The sequence below is a fragment of the Bos mutus genome, chromosome 1 (assembly GCF_027580195.1).
Source record: "Bos mutus isolate GX-2022 chromosome 1, NWIPB_WYAK_1.1, whole genome shotgun sequence".
Lineage (NCBI taxonomy): Eukaryota > Metazoa > Chordata > Mammalia > Artiodactyla > Bovidae > Bos > Bos mutus.
In genome coordinates, this window is record NC_091617.1 from 237674 (window position 1) to 250759 (window position 13086).

General features: G+C 47.2%; 1 protein-coding gene across 2 annotated transcripts in view; it reads left to right on the forward strand.

Annotated features, from left to right (window-relative positions):
- RCAN1 (regulator of calcineurin 1) overlaps positions 1-11562 on the forward strand; it is a 119827-nt gene extending 108265 nt beyond the window's left edge. Inside the window, exons 1-4 of one of the 2 annotated variants that reach the window (XM_005901610.3) lie at positions 335-530; positions 3702-3875; positions 6463-6622; positions 9783-11562. In XM_005901610.3, coding sequence (XP_005901672.1) covers positions 444-530; positions 3702-3875; positions 6463-6622; positions 9783-9955 — 594 coding nt within the window. In that variant the 5' untranslated portion in view covers positions 335-443 and the 3' untranslated portion in view covers positions 9956-11562. Of the gene's footprint in view, positions 1-334; positions 531-3701; positions 3876-6462; positions 6623-9782 lie in introns of those variants that run through there. The other variant, XM_070365155.1, reaches the window with a different exon arrangement.
- Positions 11563-13086: the final 1524 nt, after the last annotated feature.

Genomic DNA, 13086 nt, shown 5'->3' on the forward strand with positions numbered 1-13086 from the left:
GTCGTCCCATTCAGCGGCGGAGCCTGGTGACTGAGTGGCTGAATGGAATTACTACCAGTGGAAACTATGCTGCAAGAGGGAGAGATAAAACAGCTGCAAAGCAAACCTCGGCCGTTTTTTCCATCCTCCCCAAGCGAAGTTAATTAGCATAGGGAAAATGACTAAGGTGTTGACGTCACCTCTTTCCAGTAGAAACTTACACTCTGTCCCTGTCCGCCTGCAAGTCAAGCAGGGCTTGACTCAGGAATTTGGTGTCCAAACAGGATGCCCTGGAAGCAGTGCTTTTTTTTACCCCAGGGTTGGGGCAGGGGCGGGGGGAGCCAGACCTCATTGCTTTATAAGCGCCAGCTCGAGAAAGAACCTGACAGCTTCTGGTAAAGGAACTCCATCCACTTGGGGCTCGACTGCGGGAGTCGCTGTAGCTGTCACTGTAAGAAAGCAAGATGCACTTTAGAAATTTTAACTACAGTTTTAGCTCCCTGATTGCCTGTGTGGCAAACAGTGAGATCTTCAGCGAAAGTGAAACCAGGGTAAGGCTTCTGATATAATGTATTTTTTTTTTTTTTAGAGAGTTTTCAAAGCATGATGTTATTTGGTACTATTAGCTGAGATAGTTGGTGGGGATGTGTGGTTCTCTGCGGGTTTGGGGGGGTTTTTGAAATGCATCCAGAATGCTTTGAGCCTTCAGAATCAAAAGGTATTGCCTGAGGAATTACCTCTGAAAGAATTTTTTAAAGCTCAGTATTTAAAAATGTCTCTGTCTCTTGGCCAATTAGTAAGGCAGGGTTCAGCATGGTGTTTGTTTGTTTGTTTCATTCTGTGTAGATTGTAAGTAAACTTTTGGAGGGAGGACTTTTCTTACAGTGCACAGAATGTTTCACTTTGACATCTCGAGTTCAGGATACTTTGATTGTATCTTAGGAAATCACTATTGTAGAGCTATTTGAATGTTTGAAGTAATTATAAGGGCCTATCTTCAACTTTGTAGGTTTTTCCAGGTGGAGAAAATGCACCCATAGCAAATAATAAATAGATAAGTTAAATATCCTACCTCCTGGAAAGCAGCTGTCATCAATGGTTATTAATATAACTAGTGATTTTAACTACCATGCTTTACTTCTTCATTTGATTAAAATGCCAAGATTTCCATCAGTAGCTATGAAGCTATCTAACTGATCTCTAAAACAAGACTGTATATGAATGAATTCTGTGTGTTCTCTTTAGGGGGCAGTGATCATGTTATATTCTTATGCCTAAAGCTATACTGAGTCTTGGGAAGTTTTCTTTCTTTTTTTTAAATCAAATTTAACTCCCTAATCATGTAGTCTGCTTACAAGCCAGAATCGTGGTTTTTTAACTAGATATTAGAGAATAGTCTATGTGTACGTGGGTGCTTGTTAAGTTGCTTCAGTCTTGTCCAACTCTTTGCAACCCTATGGACTGTATGTAGCCTGCCAGGCTCCTCTGTCCATGGGATTCTCCAGGCAACAATACTGGAGTGGGTTGCCATGCCCTCCTCCAGGGGAACTTCCCGACCCAGGGATCAAACCAACGTCTCTTAAGTCTCCTGCATTGGCAGATGGGTTCTTTATCACTAGCACACCTGGGAAGCCCAATCTATGTGTAAACGTTCTACAAAATCTATGTATTTAATATTAGCCTTATGTGAGTAAAATCACTTTTTACTCATTTCAGTAGAGATGCCACCCAACAACTGGAATAACAAATAAGATTATTTTATAAAAGAACGGTAGGAGAGCAATACGAAATTAACAAGGTAGTGTGGGTTCTCTTGCACTCTGGTCCTCAGCCCTGACTTGCCGTCTAAAAATATCCATCAAAGTCATATCTCTTAAGTTATGAATCATAACTCGAAACAGTTGGTCACAATGCCTACAGATGAGGTCGTGTGAAATTCCAAATCCGCACAGACACCCTCACGCCCCGGACTTACCCGTGCTCCGCAGAGGGGCAGAGACCAACCAAGTCACTGCGCGGCCAGATAAACTCGAAGCTGGACCATCTGCTGCGCATTCGCTGTCCTTCTGTTTCTCTGCGACACCTCTCGTGGGAAAGTCACAGGCTTTTACATCAACTAAAGAAAAGCCAAGGAACTGGAAGAGAGAAACTCTGTGAGCTCTTCCCACTCACCTGGTAGAGATGCCAGCCAGGAGGGAAGGCAGGCCCTGACCAACCATGCATCCATCCGGAGGACCATCCCCTCCTCCACTCCCTAGCACCAAAAAGTCTCAGGGACGTTCTCCTCTTCTGCTGGAATCCTCTCTCCACTTTGCAGAAACAGCATGCTCTCTATAGATTTCCAGGGTCCTTCCAGGCCTCCTCATCTCGCCAGTCACCTGGGTAGAGGACACGCTGTCTGTCCCAGCCCCGCTCTCAGCCAACCCCATCGGCCTCTCACCATCCCCAGAGTTTAGTCTGCAAAAAAGATTCAGAAATCTGGTAACTGACAGCCCCTGCACAATCTTCCTACAAATTTCAAGACTGTCCATCAACACCTTCCCCTCTGGTTGGAAAAGATGGCAGTGGTCTCCCAGTTCCCCAAAACCACACCCCATTCAGGACCCAACCCTGTGGTGGTGGTGGTGGGGGTTGCTTCTGCAGAACTTTTCCCAGGATCTGATGAAACATTCTCCTGAATCTAGGCTTTTAATCATTGAACTCAGGCATTTCAGTTCTAAGATCTCATGCTGCTTCACAATGTTCACTAGTTCTTAAACACTCGAGCTAAATGCATACGTGTATTAAAGCCAGTGTATAGAAACAGGTTCTTTGACAGTACATTCATTTTTAAAAACCAGTATTATTTTAGAGAGTTAAAAAATGACAGACTGAGAAAATACCACTGGGAATTTTTTTTTTTTAAACTGCTTCCTTTATGGTAAGAAATGCAAGGCCTTTTTATACAGAGTAAAGTAAGTCAGAAAGAGAAAGACAAATATCATATATTAACGCATATGTATAAAATCTAGAAAAATAGTACTGACGATCCGATTTGCAGGGCAGTAAAGGAGACACAGACATAACGAACAGACTTGTGGACATAGTGGGGGAAGAAGAGGATGTGATGATTTGAGGGAACAGCATTGAAACCTATACATTACCATATGTAAACTAGATAGCCAGTGGGAGGTTGATGTAAGGCACAGGGAGCCCACAGTCAGTGCTCTGTGACAACCTAGAGGGGTGGGATGGGGAGGAAGGTGGGAAGAGCTTCAAGAAGGAAGGAACATATTTACTGCCAATTCATGTTGATGTATGGCAAAAAACATCGCATATTGTTAAGTAATTATCCTCTAATTTAAAAAAAAAAAAAAAAAAAGGCAAACAACCATAGGTAAAATGTACCTTTACCACCCATAGGGCAGAAAAAAAAATGAGAAATGCAAGCCTTTTAAAATTAACTTTATTGTTTCCCAATTCAATTAAAAAAATTTTTTTTTTCAAACTAGCTCCAGTGTTTGAAAGCCCTAAGTAATATTTGATGGACAGGGCATTGTCCTAAGCGGAGTGGTGGGACTGAAGTTCGCTGGATTGGGGAGGATCATGGAACAATAAGATCTGAAGTTGGAAGTTCTTGAAACAATGAATGATTCAGTTTCTCCATAAGAATAGTAATGAAGCCATCCAGTCAAAGGTCATGTGCAGGTAGATTCCAATTCCTTTCATTTTTTATTTTTCAGGCCAAATTTGAATCCCTCTTTAGGACTTATGACAAAGATATCACCTTTCAGTATTTTAAAAGCTTCAAACGGGTCAGAATAAACTTCAGCAACCCCTTATCTGCAGCAGATGCCAGACTCCAGCTACATAAGACTGAATTTCTTGGAAAGGAAATGAAATTATATTTTGCTCAGGTGAGTGGATTTCACTGATACCCACACTTCCCCCTTCTCCCTCTCACCCTTAAAGTGAAAGAAAGTGAAGTCGCTCAGTTGTGTCTGACTCTTTGCAGCCCCGTGGACTTTAGCCTACCAGGTTCCTCCATCCATGGGATTTTCCAGGGAAGAATACTGGAGTTGGTTGCCATTTCCTTCTCCAGGAGATCTTCCTGACCCAGGGATCAAACCCAAGTCTCCCGCATTGCAGGCAGACGCTTTACCATCTGAGCCACCAGCTTTCCCATAAAACAGAGTATATATCCATTGTTGTTGTTACCGTCACTAAGTTGTGTCCGACTCTTTTGTGACCCCATGGACTGTAGCCCAGCAGGCTCCTCTGTCCATGGGATTTCCCAGGCAAGAATCCTGGAGTGGGTTGCCATTTCTTTTTCCAGAGAATCTTCCCGACCCAGGGATCGAACTTGGGTGTGCTGCATCGTGGGTGGATTCTTTACCACTGAGCCACCAGGGAGGTTCCTAGACACCCATTACCTATATGTTGATTGAAAACGTCAAGAAATCGTCTTCAGAGGGGCAAAATTCATACTATAAATGTATCACATCCCCAATTTTGAGATAGCGGGGTATAGTTGATCCCTGACCTCATAGATGACCTTCTTGAGTTGAGTGATGATGGGAAAAAGAGTCTTTTCCTGACTCTGGAAGGTAGAGGACCACAGGGTGGTAGACGTGACTTTGCTAGAACCCCAGACTAGAGAGGTTCTGGCTTTATGCAGGTTCTGAGCAGGACTCAGTAGCCCACTTACTTCTGGAGAGCCTGTACCTGCAAACCCGCCCTGCACATCAACATGGGGGCTGCCAGGTCCAGTCTGAAACAGGGGAAAGAAATGGGTTCATTAGGCAGGTAGCAAAATGGTAAGAAATCCTTTTAGGAAGAAATCCTTCTGATAAGCGGGGGTCTGCGTGCCAGGGCAGTCCCAGGTGGGGTGGGGGGCTCCAGAGCAGGTTTGCTTTTCCTCCTGCCCATCACCTCCTTCCTGCCCCCTCCCCTCCTTGATGGTAGACCACCCATCTTCCAGGCAGCTCATAAATTTCCACTTGACGATGTTATAGACGTCTTAACAGCTTGGCAAGAGGGCAAAAGCCCTTCAGCTCCTGCTCCCTGGTGAAAGAGACCCCCTTGGGGGCCCTGAGTTCTCGGGGCAGACCGTGTGGAGGGGCTTCCGGACCCTGCGGGGAAGGGGAACTTGCCAGCCCTGCCTGGGTAAATTGGAGCCGGATGCCCTGCCCCCTGGTGGATCCAAGCCTTAGACCTCGGATCCTTGGGAACAAATGCCCTTCTGCATTTGGTACCATTCCATATAAGTGATTGCTTAGACCCTCCCACGACCTTTTCTGGTTTATTAAAGACATGTTCATTGTGAAATTTTTAGGTGGGGGGTGGAGGAGGGGCGGGATACTAAAGAACAAAGAAAATACAAAGTGGCCAGATTTGAATGTAAGATGACTCGAACAGCCCTCCATTCACTGGCATAACTTTTAAGCCCCCAGAACCAGGATCTTGGTTATTGTCCCTTATCATTATTTTTTTTCTTAAAATATGTATCCTGGAAGCTGGGCTTCCCAGGTGGTGCTAGTGGTAAAGAAACTGCCTACCAATGCAGGAGACAGAAGAGATATGATTTGATCCCTGGGTCGGGAAGATTCCCCGGGAGGTGGACATGGCAACCCACTCCAGTATTCTTCCCTGGAGAATCCCCATGGACACAGGAGTCAGGCTGGCTATAGTCCATGGGGTCGCAAAGAGTCATACACGGCTGATGCACCTTAGCAGGCACGCACACATCCTAGAAGGTGCATTTATTTTTTCCTTCCTCCCTTTTGGCATCTGATTCAGAGCCCCAAAGGGGGAGGGAAGCCTGAGAGCATGGCAAGACCCCATCCCTGCTTTGTCCCCCTGAAAACTGATGTTGGTCCTGGAGGTGTTGCTTAGCCTTTGGAGCGTCTGTGATATGTTGTAATGCCTCCGTAACACGAGGAGCTGCAGGCAATTGGTTCTGAGATCCCTTCTGATCTCGGCCACAGCGCTTTATTTTTTTTCCATCTGTACTAAAATTACCTGTATATATTTTCTATCAGTCTCAGTTCAGTTCAGTCACTCAGTTGTGTGTCCAGCTCTTTGCAACCCCATGGACTGAAGCACGCCCGGCCTCCCTGTCCATCACCCACTCGCAGAGTTTACTCAAACTCATGTCCATTGAGTCGGTGATGCCATCCAACCATCTCATCTGTCGTTCCCTTCTCCCGCCTTCAGTCTTTCCCAGCATCAGGGTCTTTTCCCGTAAGTCCAGGTCAAGCATCCTTCCTCGTGGTCCACGGTGCCTATGAGTCCCTACCCCGGGAGGGCGCTCTGCTCACGTTTGCACGGTGATCTAAGTTCCCTCTCTCCGCCGCTTGTGAGCCGTTTGGCGGTTCACCCCGGACTGAGCCTGTGGACGCGGTTGCGTCCCTGAGCGCTGTCTTCCGCAGGCGGTCGTGAGGTGCCCTCACGCTGCCTCAGTCCTTCCCCCTTCGAGAAACATCTCCTCCCTCTCTCTTCCAGACTTTACACATAGGCAGCTCGCACCTGGCCCCTCCGAATCCAGACAAACAGTTCCTCATCTCTCCTCCCGCCTCGCCGCCGGTCGGCTGGAAACAAGTGGAAGACGCTACTCCCGTCATAAACTATGACCTTTTATACGCTATCTCCAAGCTAGGGCCAGGTAAGCCGTGCCCTCGGGTAAGGACTGGGGGTGGGGGGAGGTGAGGACACATGCAGAGGTTTGCCCAGGGCGTCCATCAGAGCACCCCTCTCACCCCGTCACCAGATGGATGCCAGCGCGTGCTGTGAATTGTCTCTGTTTGGCTTTCGGCCTCTGCATCAGGGTCACCCATTGCCGGGGAGCGTGCACACCCGCCCATCTCCGGCCTCTTCCCTTAGGCAGAGGGGCAAGCTGGCCCTGGGGACCCATCACCGTAATCTCTCTGCATCTCATCACGTGACTCCGTCCCCTCACCCACCGAGCACAGCCCATGACCCCCCCTCAGAGGTCCTGTCGCTCCAAGCGGGGATGAGCTGTTGGACTTTGGAAAGGGGAAAATGGGCCTTTCCCCACTTCCGTTAAGTTTTTTTTAGTCAAGGGAATTTTGTTCATCAACCTGGTCCTCACCTGCCCATTTGAAGGTGTGAGCAGTCAGAGACCCAGAGGTCACAAGAGGAGAAGGAGCCCCAGACACACAGGCCCATAGTCAGGGGTGCTCGCCCGCTGAGCTTGCCAGGGAGGGAGGGGTCGGGGGGGAGGTGGAGAAGAGATTCTGTGCCTCTGAGGGGACAAAGGCGTGAGCATTTGGGAAGAAAGGTACTCTGGCCTCAGGCTTCTCATCCAGAAAATGGGTATTCCCTGGTAGAGTTGTGAGCAATATACAAGATCATCATGTAAAAAGCACTTCATACAATGCCTGGCTCATCGGCAGAGCTCAATACCTGTTTTCTGGAAACAGTAAAATGTTGGTGGTTCCCATCCTATCGATAGGGTTTGGGTGAGCTGGAAGGTGCAGGCAGGGGTCTTGGGGTGACCAGGTTTGAGCCCCACTTCTGCCCTATCCATGGGGCAAATGCAATAAACACTGAGGCCATCAGCTTTCTCCTTGACCAATAATCTGACTGGTGTTCCTCTGAGTGGAGAGTTTTGTTTTCCTGGACCATCAGCAGTTTCATATGAAAAAGGTGACACTGCTGTTAACACCTCTCAGACAGAAAACTCCCGCTATGGTAGAAGCAAAGATCACATTACCCACTGCTCACCGTGGCATTAAGTTCAAGTTGGAAGTGCCAGTGTTCCTCAGAGCAGCTCCAGGCTAAGGTGCATTAGCAGAGCCCAGGGTTGGAAACTTCTGGAATGTTAGAGAGGGGAAAAGGGAGACGTCCTCCTAGAGAAAGGACTCACACTGTCCCAGGGGCAGGAAGTGCTGTTAATGAACATTCTTTACACTCTAGAACCTACCACTTTTTTTTACAGACGTCTTGTTTGAGAAGCCCTTTTAGAGAATAGACATCAATTTGCTTTCAGTTTACCCAACAATGAGCTTGAATAGTAATTCATATTTCAGCTGTGCTTTTCAGCCAACCAGACTGCAAAGATTTTGCAAATGTGATCCCGTCCCCTTGCTTTCTGGATTATGCCTCCTTGGCAGGAGATAAAGATTTGTAAAGAGGATCATGACCAAGATTTTGAGTGATATATCTGACCCTCTGCTTTAACTTTCTGCCCCCTGAGAATATTGAAGCTCGTTCACCCTTTCAGTACTCAGTCACTCAGTCACGTTCAACTCTTTGCAACCCCATGGACTGTATGTAGCCCACCAGGCTCCTCTGTCCATGGGATTCTCCAGGCAACAATACTAGAGTGGGTTGCCATTTCCTCCTCCAGGGGGTCTTCCTGACCCAGGGATCGAAGCCCTCTCTTAGGGGTCTTCCTGACCCAGGGATCGAAGCCCTCTCTTATGTCTTCTGCATTGGCAGGCAGATTCCTTACCACTGGGCCATCCCGGAAGCCCTCACCCATTCAGTGAAATGAAAGTTGCTCAGTCGTGTCTGACTCTTTGTGACCCCATGGACTAATACAGTCCATGGAATTCTCCAGGCCAGAATACTGGAGTGGGTAGCCATGCCCTTCTCCAGGGGATCTTCCTGACCCCGGGATTGAACCCAGGTCTCCTGCCTTGCAGGAGAATTCTTTACCAGCTGAGCCACAAGGAAAGCCCTTTCAGGGGCAGTTACAATAACATTCCAGTCTCCCGTGTGGGCTTGAGAAGAGGCAACACTTTGTTTATGAGTAAAAGCCCCTTGACTGAGCCTGATAAATTTCAGGCTGCCGTACAACAGCAGAACACTCCTGGTTTGAGGGGGTTGATAATTGTGTGAAAAAGGATGCTGTGATCAAAAATGCTTTTGGAGCACCTGGCTCAGAACTCACACCTGTTTCTTTTGGGCAAAGAGGCTTCCCCATGCTTCCCGTCTCTAGCCTGGGCTGTGAGCTTCAGTGAAAGCCTTCGGTGGGGAGAGATGCCCAAGAGGGCCTTACCTGATGCCTTTATTCATACAACATCTTTTCCTGAACAGGTGCCACTTTCACCGTACCAGGGAAGTCCCCTGGGTAGTTTAGAGACAGTCTAGTGTACACGCTAAAAAAAGTGAAAGTGTTAGTTGCTGGGTTGTGTCCGACTCTTTGCGACCCCGTGGACTGTGGCCTGCCAGGCTCCTCTATCCATGGAATTCTCCAGGCAAGAATACTGGAGTGGGTTACCATTCCTTCTCTAGAGGATTTTCCCAACTCAGGGATCAAACCTGGGTTTCCAGCACTGCAGGGAGATTCTCTACCCTCTGAGCCACCAGGGAAGCCCATGCATGCAAAGAGTAATTAAATACACATTCCTTCCATGCCTTTCATATGCCTGGACTCAGAGTGTTTGAAAACAGAGTCATTTGCAGTGTTGAGATGTGTAAAGAAAGTGAAATTGAAGTCGCTCAGGCGTGTCCGACTCTTTGAGACCCCATGGACTGTAGCCTACCAGGCTCCTCAGTCCGTGGAATTTTCCAGACAAGAATACTGGAGTGGTTTGCCATTTCCTTCTCCAGCGGATCTTCCTGACTCAGGGACTGAACCCGGGTCTCCTGCACTGCAGGCAGATGCTTTACCCCTGAGCCAAGGAGCCACCAAAGAAATACCAATCCAGAGTGTGTTTAGCTGTGTCCTTTGGTCCCCAGTGGATGCGCACAGAAGCTTGGTCGAGCGGACTCCTGCCTGCACATCCCTTTGCTCTTGCTTTTTTTGGCCCTTACCTCCTTGCCTGAGTTACCCTGCAATTATTCTCTTTCTCCAGGGGAAAAGTATGAACTGCATGCAGCCACCGACACCACCCCCAGCGTGGTGGTCCATGTCTGTGAGAGCGATCAGGAGAACGAGGAAGAAGACGAGATGGAAAGAATGAAGAGACCGAAGCCCAAAATTATCCAGACCAGGAGGCCAGAGTACACACCCATCCACTTAAGCTGAACCGGCGCCCGGACAAAGACGTGCTCCAAACCATGCTCGCAAGAAGGCATCTTTTACTGTGGAAGCAGCCGGTCACAGCTTTGGAGGCGGCAGCCGTGACCGCTGTGGCGGAAATTCCAGTTCACGTTGCTCAGAAGAGAATCGAGGCTTCGTCCCCTGGTTCTAACGCTGCGCCTCAGTCAGTGTTCGTGGCTCCTGGCCATGCCCCGAGCCAATCACTGAGTCTGGGGTGATCGCACAAGGACATCTGGGAGCATCGAGAGAAAACCAGTAACGATAGTGTTTTGTACTTGTTCTCTTCTGGTAGGTTCTGTCTTGGCCAGGGGCAGATTGATCCGTGGGCCCCGGGGAGAGTCTTTGTGTCTGATCAGTCTACAAGGTAGACTCACTCTCTCTCCTGGTGGGAAAAGGCACCACTCGAAGCCACAAGGCATCTGGTGCAGAAAGGTTGTGAGAGCAACACTGCAACGTGGAAACTGTAGCGTTTCATTTTCCCCCTTCATGTTCTGATGTTTGTGCATGTATATTACTGATTTCTCAGAACTAACCTTCGTTCCTATGTAGAGTTGCGCCATTGCTGTTTTACATCTTTCGGGGAGATAAGAAGGCATCTGCGAAGTCTGTCACCTTTCCAGATTCATGACTGTCTTTGGAAGGGCACCCACGACAGGGTGGAGGGGATTCTACACGGAATACACACACCATTCCACATCCTGTCCGATGCAACCAACAACTTGTGCTTTTGCAAAAGAAGTCGATCTGAAATTCCTGTGTAGCATTTCGCTTATAAAATTCAGAAAATAGCACTTTCACTGCCAACTTATAGTGGGTGAGAAATTTTAGTTTAGATGTTTTAGATCAGACAATACGTGGGTTTCATTTCTTTCTTTGACGTGGTAGTTTATATAACATGAATCATAGCCAAAACCCTTTTCAGGGGGAATAGTCAGTTGAGATCATTAATTTTTTTACCCCCACTAAAAAATCAAGATAAACTTGTAAATAAAGCCGATAGTATATATTCACACCTGTTGTGCACTTGGGTGAGACATATATGGCCATGGAAGACTAGTGTCAGATGTGTTAACCTCCCCGTGAATTGTATGTTGTAGAAAACGCCTTTCAGATGTTTGGTGGGACTTGAATTCAAAGCACGTGAAGTGGATAGTGGGTATAAGAAGGGTGCAGTGCCTTTCCCATTAATTCCTGGTGGAGTCGTCACACTAGGTTAACGTTTGTAATTTTTTTCTAGTGTCCTGTGTATGTCTGGTCGATGGGTACTCCCTTTTGGCCTTACGATACTGTAACAGTGTTTGTCCTTTTGAAATACCTAATGCCAAGTGACAGTGCATGCTTTGGAAAAGGGGAAGAGGGCTTTCTTTAAGAAGAAAAGGCATTTGGCTGTTTCTGTCAAGAAACTGACTGAACGGTCTCCAAACCCTGTTTACAGGACCTGGTGAGGCGTGGGGGACAAATGAGCAAGAGACGCTTGCATAGCCGTTCAAGTGTTCCTAGTTCAGTGCTTTTAAACTGGAGAGGCTAACCTCAAGATATTTTTTTTAACTGCATTCTCTAATAAATCGACACAATATGCTCTTTATGGAAAAGCTTTCCGTTGTTTTATTTCTAAGGGTCAGCCTGTGAGCCCTTTGACTTCTGCAGTCTCAGAAGGATGCAGTCCTTTATCAGTCTGGGTTTGAAAACTCCCAGTTCCTTGCCACTGTTCACTGGCTGCCGGCCACACTAATGGGGCATCACGTAGCAGAGAGGAAAATGGATAAAACTGAAATCAGAAGTCTGGAGTGTTTCCTTTGTCCAGGGAGAGGATGCTGAGATGAACATCCCTTTTGCTTTCAGCTCGGCTAAACAATGGCTTCCTGGGTGGGGGAGTGGTAAAGAACCCACCTGCCAATGCAGGAGGCACAGGAGACACAGGCGGGTTCCATCCCTGGGTCGGGAAGATTCCCCTGGAGTAGGAAATAGCAACTCATTCCAGTATTCTTGCCTGGAAGATTCCACGACCAGAGGAGTCTGGCAGTCTATAATCCACATGGTGGCAAAGAGTCGGACATGACTGAGTACATGCCCACACACACATACACACACCCCTCTAAACAATGTTTCTGATTGTTAATTTGAGGAATTTTCTTTCCTGTAGAAAATATGCCTGTGGAACATACTAAGTTGCAAAGGCCAGTTATGTTCAGAAAGTCTATCTGTAAGCCTCCTATTTGAATTTCATCTGGAAGTCTGATCAAAAATGGTGGTGTGCTCCTGGCCAGCCCTCAAAGGTCTAAATAATGTCGTGTTTATTTGCAAATGATATATATGTGTGTGTACACATACATATATATATCTTTTGGGCTCAGACGGTAAAAGAATCCATCAACAATGCGAGAGACCTGGGTTTGATCCCTGGGTTGGGAAGATCCCCTGGAGAAGGAAGTGGCTACCCACTCCAGTATTCTGCCCTAGAGAATTCCATGGACAGAGGAGCCTGGCGGGCTATAGTCCATGGGGTCGCAAAGAGTCGGACACGACAGAGTGAATTCCACTTTCACACTCTTATTTGCGAATGATATCTGCTTCTTTTTCAAGATGAACATCAGGCATTTTTCCATAGAAATTCACGTGCTCCTCTGTTTTCCGTTGAAGAGCAGCCTCATTCTGTCATTCCTCAAGAGCACGTGCATATTTTAAATTTATGTATGTTAGAGGTCTAAGTGTGTAGGAAAATCCTCATTTGCATCAAGTTGGTTGAATCTGACTGTTGAGAAGATTCACTAATTAACCACCAGGGAAGGAGGGTGAGGCTGTTTATTGTCATCTTGTTGAATAACTAGGAGCCACTGCAGAGCAGAACTGGATTGGGAAGTGTGCTGGTCCAGAGTCCTGTTTCATAAATAACCCTGGAATAAAGTCGAATTGTGTTGTCAGTTAACTCAGATTTCCAGTGGGTCCCCTTACATATAACTGGAGAAATATGGGTGGCTGGTCCCATTGCCCGGGAAGCCTTCAGATCCTAGAGTAGAAATCCACACATCAACAAAGAGCCTCACTTCTGATGGACGATGTCTGATGAATGGTTCTGAGTTCAGGTAACTGTGGTGGCCTCAGCTCAAATCCCAAAG